The sequence below is a fragment of the Leucoraja erinacea genome, chromosome 27, assembly GCF_028641065.1.
Source record: "Leucoraja erinacea ecotype New England chromosome 27, Leri_hhj_1, whole genome shotgun sequence".
NCBI lineage: Eukaryota > Metazoa > Chordata > Chondrichthyes > Rajiformes > Rajidae > Leucoraja > Leucoraja erinaceus.
Genome location: NC_073403.1, coordinates 22,659,364 through 22,678,746, shown reverse-complemented (window position 1 = coordinate 22,678,746; position 19,383 = coordinate 22,659,364). Strand labels below are relative to the sequence as shown.

The 19,383-nt window shown below is 38.2% G+C and overlaps 1 protein-coding gene across 4 annotated transcripts in view; it reads left to right on the top strand.

Moving 5' to 3' along the window:
* Nucleotides 1-19,383, top strand: part of kat7b (K(lysine) acetyltransferase 7b) — an 80,675-nt gene that overhangs the window by 17,044 nt on the left and 44,248 nt on the right. For 2 of the 4 annotated variants that reach the window (XM_055657286.1, XM_055657287.1), the window contains exons 3-6: nucleotides 10,192-10,339; nucleotides 12,893-13,069; nucleotides 14,262-14,315; nucleotides 17,286-17,525. In XM_055657286.1, coding sequence (XP_055513261.1) covers nucleotides 10,192-10,339; nucleotides 12,893-13,069; nucleotides 14,262-14,315; nucleotides 17,286-17,525 — 619 coding nt within the window. The remainder of the gene's footprint in view (nucleotides 1-10,191; nucleotides 10,340-12,892; nucleotides 13,070-14,261; nucleotides 14,316-17,285; nucleotides 17,526-19,383) is intronic. The other 2 variants (XM_055657288.1, XM_055657289.1) reach the window with 2 other exon arrangements.

The following is a 19,383-nucleotide window of genomic DNA, read 5'->3' as shown; positions in this document are numbered from 1 at the left end:
ATTTCAACGACATTGACATGTCGTTAGTTAAGATGGTCATTGAGGGGATTTCCAAACCTCTAACATTCATCTGTAATTTATCTTTCCAAACCGGTACTTTTCCAATCAAAATGAAAATAGCAAAAGTCATACCAATATACAAAACTGGGAACAAGCATCATTTCACAAACTATAGACCTGTTTCTTTACTCCCTCAATTCTCCAAAATACTAGAAAAAATGTTTAACAATAGATTAGACATATTTGTAGAAAAGCATAAATTAATCACTGAAAGTCAATATGGATTCAGATCAAACAGAGCAACATCACTTGCAATAATAGAATCAATTGAAGATATCACAAACGCTATTGACAATAAACTATATGCAGCTGGGATATTTATTGATATAAAGAAAGCATTTGATACGATCAATCATGATATTTTATTAAAAAAATTAGAAAGGTATGGCATCAGAGGTCTAGTACTGGATTGGATAAAAAGCTATTTAAGTAACAGGCAACAGTTTGTGAAGCTGGGTAGCTACAGTTCTACATGTTTGGACATTGCTTGTGGTGTCCCCCAGGGGTCAGTGTTGGGTCCAAAACTATTCATCATGTATATAAACGACATTTGTAATGTGTCCAATGCCTTGAGGCTTGTCTTGTTTGCAGGCGACACAAATATTTTTTGTTCTGGGGAGAATTTAAAACAACTACTGGACAAAATAACAAAAGAAATGGGCAAACTGAAAACATGGTTTGACAGGAACAAAATATCTTTAAACTTGAGCAAAACCAAAATAATGTTATTTGGTAATTGCAGGTCAATTACACAAGCAAATATAAAGATAAATGGGGTTGAAATTGAACGAGTTCATGAAAATAAATTTCTTGGGGTTATAATGGATGATAGAATCAGCTGGAAATCACACATTAAACATGTACAATCCAAACTGTCAAAAAGCATTTCTGTATTACACAAAGTTAAGCAGGTTCTGGATCACAAATCACTCCGCATTCTCTACTGTTCACTAATCTTACCCTATTTAAATTACTGTGCAGAAATCTGGGGCAATAACTATAAAAGTTTGCTACATTAATTAACTATTCTGCAAAAAAGAGCAATACGTATTATTCACAATGTCAGGTATCTGGGTCACACTAATCCATTATTCTTACAGTCAAAATTATTAAAATTAGAATATTTGGTTGCATTTAAAATAGCACAGATAATGTTTAGGGCCGTGGAGTAGGATTGTGGAACAGTTTGAATGTGGAGTTAAAGCAATGTCCAAATGTGAACCAGTTCAAAATGACATACAAAAAACTTTTTTTCACAAGGTACAGGGATGAAGGGGATGGTTGACAAACAGGGGTTAATGTTTATTTATTATTTTATTTATTATTTATTTATGTTTTTTGGTTACTTCATACATATTACTTGTATGTGTATATCAGTTGTATGTGTGTGTGTGTGTATATATATATATATATGCCTGTATGCATCTCTAAAAATTGTCTAGGGTACTATTATTATTAATTCATTATTAAATATGGAAGAAGGGTTTAGGGAGAAGGGGTGAGATTAAATAAGTTATTCTTCTTCTCACTCCTTTTCGAGCTTGTAAAGAAAAAGTGTTGGACATTTAAATTTTGCTTTATGCTTTTCATTGCTTTGCAAATATTGCCTGGAATGTCCAATTGTTTGACTACTTCGATTTTGTTGTTGTTATTTATTCCTATTTATGTCTTTACTTGTTCGGAACAAATAAACAAATAAATAAATAAATAAGTTTATGACCTGCTTGCATGATGGAACTTAGGCATTGCTTGCCACGGTGCTGGTAAGGATGTAATTTTTGGTGTAAGGAAATACTAAGCAGATCATTCAGCAACTAATGCAAAAGAAACTGGGTTAATATTGAACTGTCATTGAACTGAAATGTTATTCCAAGTTCCCTCTCCCCAGCTATGGCCTGATGTGCTGAATTTTACTAGCATTCTCCTTTAGATTTTTCTGAAGTATCCATCTAATCTTTTACCATCTTTGTTTACGCTTCCAGATTTATTGAACGTATTCTTGTGACTTCTTCTCTTGTAATATTTCAATTCCTTAGGAACAGGAATAAGCCAGTCATCTCACACAGTCCTGCCATTCAGCTGGCTGATTTAAGTATCAACACTTTTTTTCCTTGTTCCCTTGTTATTGGTTCAAGTCTTATACCAGAGATTTGAGCATGAAAAATATAGGTTGACATTTCAGTACAGTGCTGAGGGTGTGTGGCACAATTGAAGATGTTGCCTTTTTTCTAAATGAAATTATTTGACAAATTCCCCAGATTATCTCAAGTGGAAGTTAAAGATTATTTTGTAATAATCTTTAACTTATTGTCCAAGATTCCTTTGAATCTTGGACAATATTTATGTCTCACATATTACAAATCAAACAGATTATTGGATAATTATCAGATTTTGGTGTAAACATGCTTTGGGCAAATTGTCAAGTTTTGTTCATCGGTTATGACAGAAGTACCCTAATTGTTTGCAGCACATTTTGTGATATCCTGAAAAAGGTGTGAAAACATTATACAAAAACAAGAAACAAACAGCAGTCTAACCATCTAATTTGTTTAATCATCTTTTACACCCATGATTATTAAAATTTAATGGATTTCTAATTTTAAAATAGTGCACCAAGCAAGCATCTATTGCTTTTTATGAGGGAATGATTAAGCTTTAAGCCCCTGTTCCAATTACGTGTGCTTGACACGCTAATTACGCGACCTCGTGGTCGCGTCGAGGCGCTACGGTCCCGCGAAGGTTGTGCGCGACTTCATGCGTTCGCACAGCCGTCTGGAGCGCATGACGTCATTTGAAGATGGACACAAAATGCAGGAGTAATTCAGCGGGACCGGCAGCATCTCTGGAGAGAAGCAATGGGTAATGTTTCGGGTCGAGATTCTTCTTCAGTCTGAAAGACGGGTCTTGACCCGAAACGTCATCCATTCCTTCCCTCCATAGATGCTGCCGGTCTCGCTGAGTTACTCCTGCATTTTGTGTCTATCTTCAATTTTCTTGGCCCTGCTCTGGGAGTAGGAGTGGGGGCAGATCCGGACTGCAACGGCTGTGAGCCCCAGGCTGAGTTTGACGATCATTTGCCTGCTTCTGCTGCTGTTAGAAACATAGAAAATAGGTGCAGGAGTAGGCCATTCGGCCCTTCGAGCCTGCACCTCCATTCAATATGATCATGGCTGATCATCCAACTCGGTATCCTGTTCCTGCCTTCTCTCCATACCCCCTGATCCCTTTAGCCACAAGGGCCACATCTAACTCCCACCTGTTGGAGGTGAGACGTGGTGTCACGCCAGGGTCTTGGGCCTGTCCCACTTTGGTTGTCAGTTACGCGACAGGCTGGTGGCGCGCAAAGATTTTGTTTGCTACAAAATTTCATAGCCCCGCTCAAAATCGCGCACAACTCCATGCCGCTCCGCGCGGCCACACAATGCCCGTGCGCCTCAACACTACGACGATGTTGCGATATTTGTGTGCTAAGGACACGTAAGTTTTTAGTACCATTAGTGATACTGTTTTCCAACCAAGTCTTGCTCTGATTTCGACCACCATTTTTTTCATTTATTCTATCAATTCTTTTGGATGTTCTGGAATCCTCAATCAATTCTAGTTTTTGAATCTCCTCAAACCTTTCGACAGCCATTCACGTTGCTGCACGTAATATCAAAGTGTTCTTTTTGTACAGTAATGCCCAGAAATGTGGAATGGGGAGATTACCCAGCAGAAAAAGTACAACTCTCTCCCCTTTTTTTTTTTTTAAACTTCTTTGATTGTTGTCTTAGTTTTTTGTCTCTATCCACTTAGTAAGCTGTTTAAATGAATCCCAATTCATGTAGGATTTTTATTGATCATGTTTTTTTTATTGGATGTTGTTAGCTTTTTATCCTTTAAAAAAACAGAAAATACAATGCTATTAGTTTTGGGTGAAAATAGGTAACCTTGTATCAACTCTACACGGTGGTGTGCATGCAAGTATTTATCTGCCTCTTTTATTTTCATGTTCTATTCCATAAGTTTGCGTATTAATTCTTGCTATTTTATTAACTGTCTCATCTTCTAATCTTGATTGAGATCCAGTTATTTCAGCCTCGTACTAACTGACAAACAGCATTGCATACTGCTCGTAAAAAAATGAAAAATAAACATACATTCAGGCTCTTCTTAATTGGCTTAAATTGAGGGAGGGGGCAGATAATTTTCTTCAGTGCAATCATTTGAAAACACATTGCATGACTGTTAATGGTGGTGATTGCTTGAATTTAAAAAAAAAAAAGAGATTTTGATTGGAGCTCAAATCATCAGATGTGTCTTTTGCATAATTCCATGCTGCTTCCATATTTACGATATGATAGAACTTTATTTATCCCAGGAGGGTAATTGGCCTGCCAACAGTCATAAAACACAAGATACATGAAACAAGGAATTAAAGTGATGAGTGGAAAGGATTGGGGGATGTGCAAAGATTGGAGAGGGGGGGGAGGGGGGGGGGTGGGAGAGGTGGGTGGGGTGGGTGGTGGTGGGAGGGGGTGGGAGAGGAGGGGGGGGGGGGGGGAGGGAATTCAGTCAACCCACGACAGAAGGGGTAGGAGTTGTATAGTTTGATAGCCACAGGGAATTGTAGCCACAGCAACAGAACATTTCTGATAGTTCTTATCCCTACCAACAATTTATGCCTTTCTTTCACCATAGACTTTGTGTCTTCCGTTTCGCTCAGCTTTAGTATTAACCTTGTTTCTCAATTAATGCATTTTAAATGTCATCATCACTTCATGCCAATCTTGTTCTGTCTTGAAGTGGAACATTTATTATCAGCTTTATCTATAGGGTGTTCTGCAACGTTTAGGTGGATTGACTGGCTAATTTATCAATATTTCTGGGATACTTCCAGAATGCATAATCTGGGAAGTTTACAATGGAAAAAGTGTTTTTTATTGTGTCAATTTTCTCTGCTTTGATTTGTTTAATCCTCCTTTCTGGCCTCTTGATCTGATGCTGCTGGACAGCTCTTGACACCTGCTGTAATCTGTCATTAATTTCCTGTGGCTCATTGTTGTAATTAGGCTATTTAACCGCGGATGGATAATGGCCAAGTGATTGGTCAAAGAAGCTAATAAATGCTGCAACTGCGTATCAGCAGTGTACATGGGTACATGGAATCTCTTCAGGGCACAGGTTAATGATCTAGCGAATGGGAAGTATTGGATATTTTACAGTGGGATAGATAATTGAGCGAGTTAACTTGCACATCAGGAGAAGTGTAGGGAGGAACCGTGTTCAAATGTGTCAAGCGCTTAGACCTTCTGCTAGGAAGATGAGAAGGGATAGATAATAATGGGAATGTGTTGCCCTCATCAAATGGAGGACAGCAGTACTGATAAACAGAAGAGTGTTCTATTTTTGTTTCTAGTATAAACTAGGTATGTTACAAAACCTACCTGAATCGTGGCTGAGCATCTGCCCTACCCCGTGTGTGCGATTTTGGCGCTGTTTAGAGGGGGCGGGTTTAAAACGCGATTTTTACTAGGCTGGCGCAATCGAAAATGTTCAACCTAGTAAATCATTAACGGAAAATCGCTGAAAGACCCCGTCGCAAAAGGTATTATTATTTTTTATGGCCATGTATAATAATTATAGTAGTTTAAAAATCACTCTCTCAACCCGCAACCTCTCGCAGCCCCAGGGTTTTATAAAGCAAACAATTAAACGTATGTACCTTATTTTTACATTAAATGGGGCTTGTATATAACCCTGTATATAAAGTTTTCTACAGCGAATAGTTCATTTTGGGCTCTTTATATCCCGCAGTATTTTTCTGGGCACTTGAGGGCACAAATCCACTGCAATGTGAACGTTCTAAACCAGCGCGTTCACAGGAACCCACTAGAAAGCCAATTTAAATGGACTTTAATTTACAGCAATTGAACACTAAATTCCTTCCATTTGGCCTATAAATTGATGTAAATGAGATTTAAAAATCATGTTTTATTTCGAATTATTTGTGAATATTATTTGGACACTTGGGCTATTTAAAAATGTTAATCATTTATTAAGAAATGGATAGATGTTTAGATCTAGTAATTGAAGTTTGAAATTAGCTACAATTGGGTAACTAACTAATTATATGCTTTAATTTCAGGTCATCCAAGTAAGATTATTTTATATTTGTTTCAGAATGCTTCAATCTATGATACTGAAAATTTCATTCAGTTCCCTTAATTTTTAAGAAGGTTATGTGCTTTTGACTGTCCACGATCACAGCTTTTTTGTTATGTCCATAGAAAATCAATAGGGAACAAGATGCTAATTTCCGAGTATGAAAATGGCCATAACTTTTTTATTACTTGAGATATGAAAGCGAATTAGGTGTCAAATTAAACTTATTGTTATGCTTTATCTGATGGGATAAATTGCAGACTTGATTTTTTAAATCTCAAAATTTTGTAACATTGCTATATAAACATCAAGATTTCCAGGGTCAGGTAGAACTTTGGTTAAATGTGCAATGAAGCTAATGTTTTCACTGCTGCAACAGCTTCTCTTTGAATGATCAACAGGACATTCCCTGCTGTGCAACACTAAACCATAGGATTTTCATTACATGGGGTTTTTAAGCAGATTTGCCAATATGTGCCAAATTATGACCGACATCCACTATAAACCCACTGACTCCCATGGCTATCTGGACTACACTTCTTCCCACCCTGCCTCCTGTAAGGACTCCATCCCCTACTCACAATTCCTCCGTCTACGTCACATGTGCTCCCAGGATGAGGAGTTCCACGTCAGGGCATTGGAGATGTCATTCTTCAGGGAACAGGGGTTCCCCTCCCCCACCATAGATGAGGCTCGCACCAGGGTCTCTTCCATACCCCGCAACACTGCCCTCTCTCCCCATCCCTGCACTCGCAACAAGGGCAGAGTCCCCCTAGTCCTCACCTTTCACCCCACCAGCCGTCACATACAACAAATAATCCTCCGTCATTTTCGCCACCTCCAACGTGACCCCACCACTCGCCTCATCTTCCCATCTCCCCCCATGTCTGCCTTCCGCAAAGACCGCTCCCTCCGCAACTCCCTTGTCTATTCTTCCCTTCCCTCCCGTATCACCCCCTCCCCGGGCACTTTCCGTTGCAACCGCAAGAAATGTAACACCTGGCCCTTTACCTCCCCTCTCGACTCCATTCAAGGACCCAAGCAGTCGTTCCAGGTCCGACAGAGGTTCACCTGTATCTCCTCCAACCTCATCTACTGCATCAGTTGCTCTAGATGTCAGTTGATCTACATCAGTGAGACTAAGCGGAGGTTGGGCGATCGTTTCGCTGAACACCTCCGCTTGGTCCGCAAGAACCTACCTGACCTCCCGATGGCTCAGCACTTCAACTCCCCCTCCCATTCCCAATCCAACCTCTCTGTCCTGGGTCTCCTCCATTGTCGGAGTGAGCAACACTGGAAATTGGAGGAACAGCACCTCATATTCCGCTTGGAGAGTCTGCATCCTGCGGGCATGAACATTGAATTCTCCCAATTTTGTTAGCCCTTGCTGTCTCCTCCCCTTCCTCAGCCCCCGTGCTGTCTCCTCCCATCCCTCAGCCCTCGGGCTCCTCCTCCTTTTTCCTTCCTTCTCCCCGCCACCCCCTATCAGTCTGAAGAAGGGTTTCGGCCCGAAACGTTACCCATTTCCTTCGCTCCATAGATGATGCTGCACCCGCTGAGTTTCTCCAGCATTTTTGTGTACCTTTGTGTCAAATTATAGGTAGTTTTATGATGTCAAGTCAAGTTTATTTGTCACATACACATACGAGATGTGCAGTGAAATGAAAGTGGCAATGCTCGCGGACCTTTGTGCAAAAGACAAACAACAAAACAACCAAACAAATTATAAACACAATCATAACACACATATTCTTTTACATAATAAATAATAGAAGGAAAAAAACGTTCTGTAGAGTTAGTCCCTGGTGAGATGGGCGTTTACAGTCCGAATTGCCTCTGGGAAGAAACTCCTTCTCAACCTCTCTGTTCTCACTGCATGGCAACGGAGGCGTTTGCCTGACCGTAGCGGCTGGAACAGTCCATTGCAGGGGTGGAAGAGGTCTCTCATGATGTATACTGATTACCAAAGAATCTATAGCAAGTAAGATAGATCACTTGACGAAAAAGACGTAGTACGGTCATGGGCAGATTCATGGGTATTTTTCAGCCCCATTTCCGTAACCGGATTCCGTCTCCGCACCAAAGATCCCATAGCGGAGCAAAGATAACTAGTGCGGAGACGGATTGCATTTAGAAGGAGTGATCTATCTTGCTCCGCTATAGGATCTTTGCTGATTGCAAGTAAGTGATTTGAGATGCTAATTTAATGTTGAATGATAAATAGAGCCAAATAAAAATGTTATTAAAAATATGAATTTCTGGTTGGAAGAAATAGATCATCAACCAGACTGGTTAAAAATGGAAAAGGAAGATTGTTTACCTTTTGATATCGGTTCGATACTATTTGCTACGTCTAAATTAAACAAACAAATTTATAGGGGAAACCCTATAATATTTAGTGCTATACGAATTTGGAAACAATTAAAAAAGACATTAAAATTAGATAATTTATCACTTTTTCTTCCAATTGTGAATAATCCTTTGTTTAAGCCTTCATGGTTGGACGGGGGTTTTACACAATGGAAGAATTACGGAATTAAAAATATGGGACAACTTTACAAGGAAGGCACTTTTCTGACATTTCAGGAGTTGCAACAGACTTATGGACTTCGATGAAATGATTATTTCAGATATCTTCAACTTAGAGATTATGTAAAATCGAACTCTCAAAATTTTCGAATTAGAAACTCAGAAATTCTTGATGAATGTTGGAACAAACATCCTAATACAGAAAAAATAATATCTTATATATATAATATCTTATTAGACAGTGATATTCCTTTGACGGGCTTACACAGACAAACATGGGAAAAATAATTAAATCAAGTAATAACGAAAGATACTTGGGAAGAAAGTTTGCAACACATACATCAGTGTTCACTAAACGCCAGACATTCTCTAATACAATTTAAAGTAATACATAGGTTACATTATTCAAAAACAAAACTACATAAAATGTTTCAACATATCTCACCTATATGTGATAAATGTCAACATTTAGAAGCTACATTATCTCATATGTTTGCAAACTGTATAAAAATTAAAAAATTCTGGGTAAATATTTTCAGTATAATATCTAAAGTAACCAACACACAATTGGACCCAGATCCAAAATTAATAATACTCGGAATATTAGAATTAAATCAAACATTTAGAATAACACAAAGAAACTTTATTGATTATAGTTTAATAACAGGAAAAAAATTAATTCTAAAATTTTGGAAAGGCCCTACGGCCCCCACAATCAAAATGTGGATTATAGAAATGACGGAGACCTTAAACGTGGAAAGAATCAGATTTTCCCTGTTGGACAAACAGGAATTATTCGTTGGAATATGGTCTCCTTTTATTGATTACTTAAAGGGTCAGAATAGTTCAGCACAGGAACCTGACTAGCACTCGGGCTAAAGAATGGATGAAATGCTATACTCTGAAATGTACGAACATATCTCGAACGAAGTTTTTTATTTTAATAAATTTTTCCATTCTTCTTTAACTATCTCTTTCCTTTTTTTTTTGTTTTGTTTTTTGTTTTTTTGTTTTTGTTTTTCTTCTCTTTCTTTTCTTTCTTTACTTCATCTAGCTCTTTAGTTCTATCTAGTTTAAAAAAAAAGGAAGAAAAAGGCAAAAAGTATTGGAGACAATGTAATAATAACTGACAATATTATCAATTTAAAAATGTAAGACTGTAATGATGTAATAGGTTATGTACCTATCTCCAATAAAAAATATTTTCAAAAAAAAAAAAAATAAAAAAAATAAATAAAATAAAAATGTTAGCAGATTATTTGATGGTGGATTGCACCTTTGGACAATAAAGCCACAAGACTTGCACATTATCGTTGTTGCACCAACTTTAAAAGGAATATTGATTGATCCTGTCAAAATGTTACCTTTTCAATAGTTAACCATTTCTTAAGAGACTAAATGTATGTCAATGGTGTATTCTGGGGTTTTAAAGTTGACCTGTTGTATATTCTGTTTCAGCGCCAGGCAGGTAGCAGCTCTGACGGCACCGAAGATTCAGACTTTTCCGCTGATCTGGATCATACGGACAGTTCCGAGAGTGATGGACAGCCACGCAGATCTACCAGATTAACCAGGTCTTCATTACGGAATAGCCAGAGTTCTCAAGGTATGACTGCAAGATATCAGGAGGAAAATTAATTAAGATTCACTGCAAAGAAAACGGTTTGATCACTTTTTCCATGCTGGCCAACAATGAACTGTTTGGGCTAATCAGTTTTCAATATGTAGTCTTGTCGACTTTGACATTAAGAAACGTGTTTTATCATGCACTTGAAATATGAGAGGTTCTATATTGAGCATCTTTTCAAGAAAAGGATTCCAGGCCACACCAACGTTTGCCTGGAAATATTTATTTCTCGACTGCATTCTAATCCTACTTAAAGTGATCTGTAGTATGACTTCTGGCACATGGGGCAGTGCCAAATGTAGTCTCTTCTAAATTTGCTAACCTTTTTGACCATGGGTCTCAAATAATACAGCTGTACATGTTTCAAATAACAAATCTCTCCTGACCTTGTGCGTTTAATCTACATCTTTCCAAATGACAATCCCTTAGAACTTGGTTCAGTAATTTTCCCATCACCGATGTTATGCTGATTAACCTTTAATTGTTCAGTCAACTGCATTCTTTTTAAACAATGGAGCTCTTTTAATGCTTTTAAATTCCTCCAGACACATACTTATAGGTTGGAACAGTGGAGTAGAATAGACTAGTAGAGTTGCTGTCTCACAGCGCCGGATACCTAGGTTAAATCCTGACATTGGGTGCTATGTCTGTGGAGTTTGCACAATCTCCGTGCATGTGAGTTTAATTCTGGTGTTCCAGATTCCTCCCACTTCCGTAAGACATGCTGATGGGTATGTTAGTCAAAGTCAAAGTATCCTTTATTGTCATTCAGACCTTTCGGTCTGAACAAAATGTTGTTGCCTTGTAGTCATACATATAATAAAATAACAAAACACACAATAAACACAAATTTAACATCCACCACAGTGAGTTCATCAGACACCTCCTCACTGTGATGGAAGGCAAAAATCTTAAAGTCCTTGTCTCTTCCCTCCTTGTTCTCCCTCCATCTATATGTATTGTCTTTGGTTTCAGATAACACAGTCTTGGTCTGTTCTCATTTCTTTGAAATTGGGTTTCTCCAATTGTTGGAAAAAAAAAGAACTTTTGGGTAATTCATAATATCAAGTGTTTTGAAGCATTTTATTGTGTTCCTGTTTAAGACACGGACATAATTAGAATTAAGCGAATAATTAATTACGAGGTTCAAGGTGCAGCACAGAATAAGTTATTGGGATCGTTACATAGTAATGATGTGATTGATATGTGCATCATTTCCATAAAAAATAATCTTGCAATACATTGTTTGTGTGCAGTTCCACAACTGCCTTTCTGAAGTTCAATACTTTTTAAATATACATTGAAGATTTTTGTTCCATTGTTCTTGAAGATGTTTACATTAAGATTATTGGAAGTTTTTGAACAGAGCAGAAAATAATACATTTGTGGAGAAAACAAAATGCTGGAGTGACTCAGCAGATCAGGCAGTGTCACTGGAGAACATGGATAAGTGATGGTTAGGTCGTGCCTCGCCCCGAAAAGGGTCTTGACCTATAACGTCGCCTATCCATGTCCTCCGGAAATGATGCCTGACCATCTGACTTACTCCAGCACTTTCTGTTCCAGCACCTGCACTTGCTTGTTTAGACAGTTGTGGATGTTGACATTATCCTCAAAAAAGATGAAATGCAGCAACCCTCACGGAAAACAAGTAGCAAATTTTCAAAGTATAGAGCTTTGATAATTTCGGCACAAATTGTGCTAGTAATCACATTAAATAGTAAACATATTTAAAACATTACTTTGACTGATTAATAATTGTAACAAAAGCTGAAACGCGATATACCACATGCCATCCCCAGGTTATGAACACCAAACTTCTAGACATTGCTACATATGAGCGAACTCCCATATTATTGAATTCAAAAGTCTGACATACATGCCTACATTGGCTTCTAAGGACAGCAGAACTAGTTTCCTCTCCCCACTTTTAGATTTTCTTTCTCATTTGTCATCTGATGCAATTCATTACAATACTATGCCGGTACAGTTACCATATCAAATGTTTTTAATATATTTTTCGACTTGTCAAAATTCGCTTCTGAACCTCTGTAAAAAATGAAATTTATTTGTTACTTGGGGATGGCCTCTGTTATAAATAACATTTTGCATATATAAAATATATATAACAAGTGCTGGAATTTCACGGTGTGTAAGAGTGAATGATCATCAAAAATGGTCTTGTGCTGATAATTTGACTTTCAAAGTTGTGCTTAGTAATTGTTTGTTAAATTAAATAAATAGGATAAATCTCGGCATTTTCTTGTGTGTTCTGGTCTGCATAAGCTCAGTTACCTGATTTATTTACTCTGAACCTGTTTTCAAATTGGTTGATCCAAATTTAAATTATCTCAATTAAAACTGGTTGTATGGTTAAAATTTCAAAGGGTTTTAAGAAAATAAACAATGCAATGCATATTAAGCACCAAATGATATTACTTTATTTTAAATTCAATTTAACAAGGGTTGGTTGTAGTTTGTTTCTCTAAGTCAAATATTGTTGATCTGATTTTAGCCTCAAACTTTTGACAGATTCCAGTCCAGTGCGCCAGATAACTTCATATGCTTCAGATGAGCCTGCTTATGCCACAAGAAGAGTGACACGCAGCCAACAACAGACCACTCCAGTCACACCGAAGAAATACCCTCTGCGACAGACCCGCTCCTCTGGATCAGAAACAGAGCATCCTGTCGAGTTTTCTGACAAAGGTAAAATCATTGATGACTTTAGAGCTTGTTGCCACCACCTGCCAGTTTCCTCATGGTAGACCTTAGGGTCCCCTACCATCATCTCCACTACCCCCTACTGGCACACGGAGTTCCCTCTTGGAATGTATCTTGTTTATCAGGATTGTCACATACCTTTGAGTGTATAGGAGAGCCATCTCCCTAAACCCTGTCATCGCCATGGGAGACAGTGTGTAATACTGAAGAGTGTTCCTTTAACTCCTCTGCTGTGTTGAATTGACTGAGCTCCAGCAAGGAATCGTGTTAAGTTCTATTTTTAGCCTTGCCTCTGAGTATAAATCACTTTTGTGCTGTTTCCCAATGGATTTTAGCCATTTTTGTGATTTTTTTTTTGTTTGTGGAGTACTCGTTTAATGTTAATGACACTATATTTTAGCAGTTTAGATATAAATAAATAAACCATTTTTAGAAAAGTAATTTCATTAATTTTCCATTTCCGTATTTTTTCTTAAATTATGTGCTGGTATCTAATTTATTTTTTATATAACCACCTTCAATATTTCCTCTTTATAGCATGTGTATTTTACACACAATCAGAAAAAAGACCATACAGCTATAGTAAAATTAATTATTTTGGTTATTTGTTCATAAAACTACAAATTTTTATTGTGATGGTTAATTTGTTTTACAAGGTTGGGCTGGGTGGGAAAGAGGGATCTAAAGGGGCTTGAGGTATTTACAATTCCAACAAAATATTACACGATTTGAAAGTTTGTAAAGATTGTTTTAAAAAAAAAAAATTAGAATGCCTATCAATCATCCAATTTTTGAATTGTAGGTGACAATGATTAATATTCCGTTAAAATAGTTTGTCCGCTTCACCTATATCTGATTTGTGTCTCTGCTCATATTATAGATTGATTGAAATAGTTCAGTTGCGATCCAGCTTCGCTGTAAACTGTCCTGCCTTTTTAAATCAAGGCCACGCAGTGAGATAACAAGCTTCTTGTTTTGTATTGTAACGTCAATGAGAAAAGATTCCATCTATTCAGTTGCCAACAAATTCAGATCCTACTATTGCTGAGATTTTACGTGGCTTATCTGGGAGCTGTGAATTTATCTGAAGGGTCACCATGCTTGTGCTGGAGCTGCTTTTAAGTTCTTTCATGCTTTCATTGAAGCTTGTTTATATAGCTTATTGTTCTGTCCACAGCAGACATGTGCCCTGCGCTTGTATTGAACACAAAAGGAGGTTTACGGTGTCATGGTAACCATATTTGTCTTCTCATTCACTCCACATCATGTTTATTTGGAAATGCTATGTTCGTGCTATAGTTTCCCTGATTGCCACGCATTATCCAAGCCTCTGGTGCAATTAGATTTTAAAATGTGTCTATTGTGTTTCTTCATGTTAATAATGAACTCTGGAAAAAGCAAATGGTCTGCTTGAAACATGCCAAAAACTTGAAACCGACTTCACTCAACATGCTGTAAAATCCATTTAAATAACCTGGTCAAACTAATGTTCTTACCCACTGAAGCATGGATGAACCATACAGATATTGATGCTAAAAGCAGTACATTGAATAAATGATGAAACAAAGAACTGCAGATGCTGGTTTACACAAAATTACACAAAGTGCTGGAGTGAGTCAGTGAGTCGGGCATCTCTAGAAAACATGGCTAGATGTTTTGGGTCTGAACATTTCTTTAGACCGATTGCGGGGGCGGTAGGGGGGGGAGAGAGCTAGAAGAGAGGAGAAACAGGACAAAGTGTGGGAGCCGATAGACACAGGCAAAGGGGTTTTTGTTTCCACCATCTGCCTCTCAAAACCCCCCCTTCGCCTGTGTCTACCTACCACCTTCCAGTCTGAAGAAGAATCCGTACCCGAAACGTCACCTATCCATGTTCTGCAAAGATGATGCCTGACCCGCTGGGTTACTCCAGCACTGTGCATCCTATTGAATAAATGATCAGGGCTTTTAAAATTGAGAAACCCAAAGGGAAAGAAAATTAACGAAATCTGCACAAATTCATTGGTAATGATTTTCAAGGACACAGAATTATTGCCCAATAGAATTTGAATCGAGCAAAAAAACTAGGCATGATTCCCGCAGTAAATTGATAATGTCCTTTAAAATGTAATTGCCAGGAGGGTTGTTTTCTGAATTTGGCCTACGGACTGTTCATTTGAAAATAATTTGTGGGTTTGATGTAACTTAACAAAGTTATCTCCAAGTCTGTTGAATTCTTCATTCATTTAAGTCTAGAATTTCAGGACCTCTTGTGATTTCCATACTGTTGTCTAACGTACTTCGGTCCTGTGGAACATCTTGAATATCTTGGGAAGATTTCCTCCTGTGGGGGGAAAACAACCATTTCTGCTCTAGTATTAACTAATCACTTCTTCATTGCTCCTCATCCTTGCATTTCCAGCTCCATTCACCACATGACAGCAATTCGATTTTAAATTGATCAAACCTTTTTTCAAATTGTATGTCATCAATAACTCCTAGTGATGAGTCCTCACAGTGTTATCAATAAATGAGCAATTCTCTTTAAATGGGTCTGAAGTAGGGTTCCAACCCGAAATGTCACCCAGCCTTTCTCCAGAGATGCTGTCTGGCCCACTGAATTACTCCAGCACTTTGTGTCTATCTTTGAGATGTCTTCCTCATTTTACTTCTTCAAAGGCATAGACTAATCGCTATGCTTTTCTGTGTCAGAGATTCCATTTTGATTAGTTTGATCAAAAACCCAGTTACCAACCTGAAGATCCTTGGTGTATGTGTGTGCATATGGAGGAAGGCTATGGGACATAAGTCAAGTCAAGTTTATTTGTCACAAACACATACGAGATGTGCAGTGAAATGAAAGTGGCAATGCTCGCGGACTTTTGTGCAAAAGACAAACAACCAAACAAACTATAAACACAATCATAACACACATTCTTTTACATAATTAATAATGGAAGGAAAAACGTTTAGTAGAGTTAGTCCCTGGTGAAATAGGCGTTTACAGTCCGAATGGCCTCTAGGAAGAAACTCCTTCTCAACCTCTCCATTCTCACCGCATGGCAACGGAGGCGTTTGCCTGACCGTAGCAGCTGGAACAGTCCGTTGCAGGGGTGGAAGGGGTCTCTCATGATATTGTTGGCTCTGGAGTTGCACCTCCTGATGTATAGTTCCTGCAGGAACGGAATAACTTTAAACCGTGCACTGCTTGAATTGATTTAGCCTGCACAAAATTACTGCACCACATGGGTCTTGAATTGTGTGGATATTATAGCTTGAGGCAAGTCTTAACTCACAAATTGAGGCCTGCTTTGATGTTATTTGAAGGGGTCCTGACTGCCGGATATTACCAAGGTCTTCATTTCTGGTGATCACAGTCATGGTCCCTACCATAAACTCCTGAGGACTGTCACCCCAAACCGAACTCTGGTGGCTTATTCATTTCGTATGTAACCCCTATTTGGAAAGGTAGAAGGAATTCACTAGATGAAAATTATCTTTTCTCTCAGTAAGTTTATTCCAATGTGCTTGTTGTCGTGGGTCTTGTACATCGTAGAATTTTGCTTGGGTGAAGCCTCAGACAAAATACAGGTTCTATGCACAAAATATTTTTTAAATGATGTTACAATTCAGGACATTGTGTGCCTCATATCAGCCACACTTGCCAATACATTAATTGTTTCCTCTATCTCAACACTTTCAAAGTCTCAGTTCTTTTAGTCTTCCCTAAAATGTGAATGAAATTTCCAAACTAGGAATGTTATATTCCACGTAATTTCATGGCTTACAAGCAGAAAATGTTGCTGAAATGATATGTACAATCTAGCTTGTGTCAAACTTTTTTATTGAAGCATATTTGTCACTTTCTCTCTCTTAGTGATCCTTTATTGTTCTCTTATCACATTTGTGAGAAACTGCAAAACTACTGCTCTGTTTTTGTTTTACCCTCGCCTTTATAAGAAAAGGCAGTACCTCTTGTGCTTTTTCCAAAGATGTCTACTTGTGGAACGCCTTGCCTCTCTCTCACTATTTCTTCTTTTTAAAACTTTTAAGTGCAACCTGAATATTCCTACCACATTGACTTTTTTTTTGTACTTTTCGGTCCAGGTAATGTCTTTAAACCGTCATAATTGGGCTGCTCGCACAAGTATTTTTAAAAATTGGTTATGTAAAAATATTAGAGACTGTTTATTAATTTGCACTTTTAAAACTCTATTTTTAGATACCAAAACTGCAGTCGACCACGATGAATCTCCCCCACGTACTCCTACAGGAAATGCTCCATCGTCTGAGTCTGATATTGATATTTCCAGTCCGAATGCGTCACACGATGAAAGCATTGCAAAAGATGCTTCTATGAAAGACTCTGGAAGTGACCTTTCACACAGGCCAAAGCGCCGGCGTTTTCATGAGAGCTATAATTTCAATATGAAGTGCCCTACTCCAGGCTGTAATTCTTTAGGTAAGGTATTTTTCATTGTTTGTGGAATGTTTAAAGAATATTCTCAATTCATCACACTGAAAACCCTACAAAAGGATACCATAAGAAACTGCAGAAGCGGGAATCCTGAGCAAAACAATGTTCTGAAGGAACTCATCGGACCCATCTGAAGAAAGATCCTGACCCAAAATGTGACCTGTCCATTCTCTCCATGGGTGCTGCATAACCCTCTGAGTTTCTCTAGTACTTTTTGTTTGCCACAAAAAGACAAAATGGGTTACTGCTGTTTTATCAACAGGCAAGACTTTCTTTTGTGTGACAGAAATCTGCTCCAATTTTACATTTCATTCACAATTCTTCTGCAGTCTTTGAGCAACATAATGTGTTGGCATGTAGCTTGTTGAGAAGTATAATGAATAAGTAGTTCAAATTGACTTTACTCATTGCATGGAAGGATAGTTGTGAAATTTTAATCCTAGTATCCAGTTATTTCCAATAAAGGGTGTTGTTGCAAAAGTTAGGATGTATTCTTGATAGTTTTTGCCTTTTATCCAGAGCCAAAAAAACGATAATATACATACAAAATATGAATTGAAGGAAGACTTTACCAAGGCGTGAAGCATACAAATGGGATTAGTACAAGTGGGTGCTTGATTTAGATGGCTCTGATTTAGCTCAGATTTACTGAGGCAAGGAGCCTGTTTCTATGGATACCCAAGGCCACTTGTTTCAGCCGGTCTCGAAACCGGGTCATCCTGGAGTGTTAATCTCATTCATTCAATTCGCAAGGTACGATCACTGCGTATTTAAAATTCAGCCAATTTATGTTTTTGTGCACTTGCATCGCCCAGCATGTTATTAAGGTTTTCATTTTTTTACTGCAGAGTTCCTTTTCTTGCCACCATCAGCCTGGCCAAATTGCTTTGTTTAATTGTGTAGGAGGAACTGCAGATGCTGGTTTACACTGAAGATGGACACAAAATGCTGGAATAACTCAGTGGGACAGGCAGCATCTCGGGTTAGAAGGAATGGGTGACGTTTTGGGTTGAGACCCTTCTTCAGACTGAAGCCCCGAAACGTTGCCCATTTCTTCTATCCATAGATGCTGCCTGTCCCGCTGAGTTACTCCAGCACTTTGTGTCTGTTTTGTTTAATTAATACGTTTTCTTTGTTACTGTGATTCTCTTTCTTGTTGTCACCAGCTCATTGAAGTTTGTTCCCTAAAACATTGCATTCTAAAGAATGCTCTAGAATTTCTGACAGTGCCTTTGTGACATTTGTGTATATATATAGTGCCCTCCATAATGTTTGAGATGAAGACCATTTATTTATTTGCCTCTGTACTCCACAATTTGAGATTTGTAATAGAAAAAAATCACATGTGTTTAAAATGCACATTGTCAGATTGTATACATTTTGATTTTACCATGTCAAAATTTCAGCTGTGTTTATACACAATACCCCTTTTGTCCCAGCTTCGCACGGGAGGGCTCACGCACACGCACGCATTGTCATTTCATTTCCAATTAAGCATTGAACTTTCAAGCACAGGCAGGGCAGCAGGCCAAATAACTCGTTGCATTGTCATTAGGGGCTAACAAATCATTTATTGCAAATACATTACAGACTCACAGTTCAGTTTATTCACAGCTTAGAATGACAGCCATGGCCTCTCCGTCACGATCTTGCAGAGTGACTGACTCGCGTACAGGCATCCAGGGTTTTACAGTCCTGCCCCAACCCCCCCCCCCCCCCTCCTGGAAGGGGCGTTACCTTAATCACAGTGATTGACAGGTGAGAGGACCAATCAGCTGATCTCAAGGTTTATTAAACACTCATTACTTTTTTATTTTTCATTGATGGGGAAAAATCCTCAGGG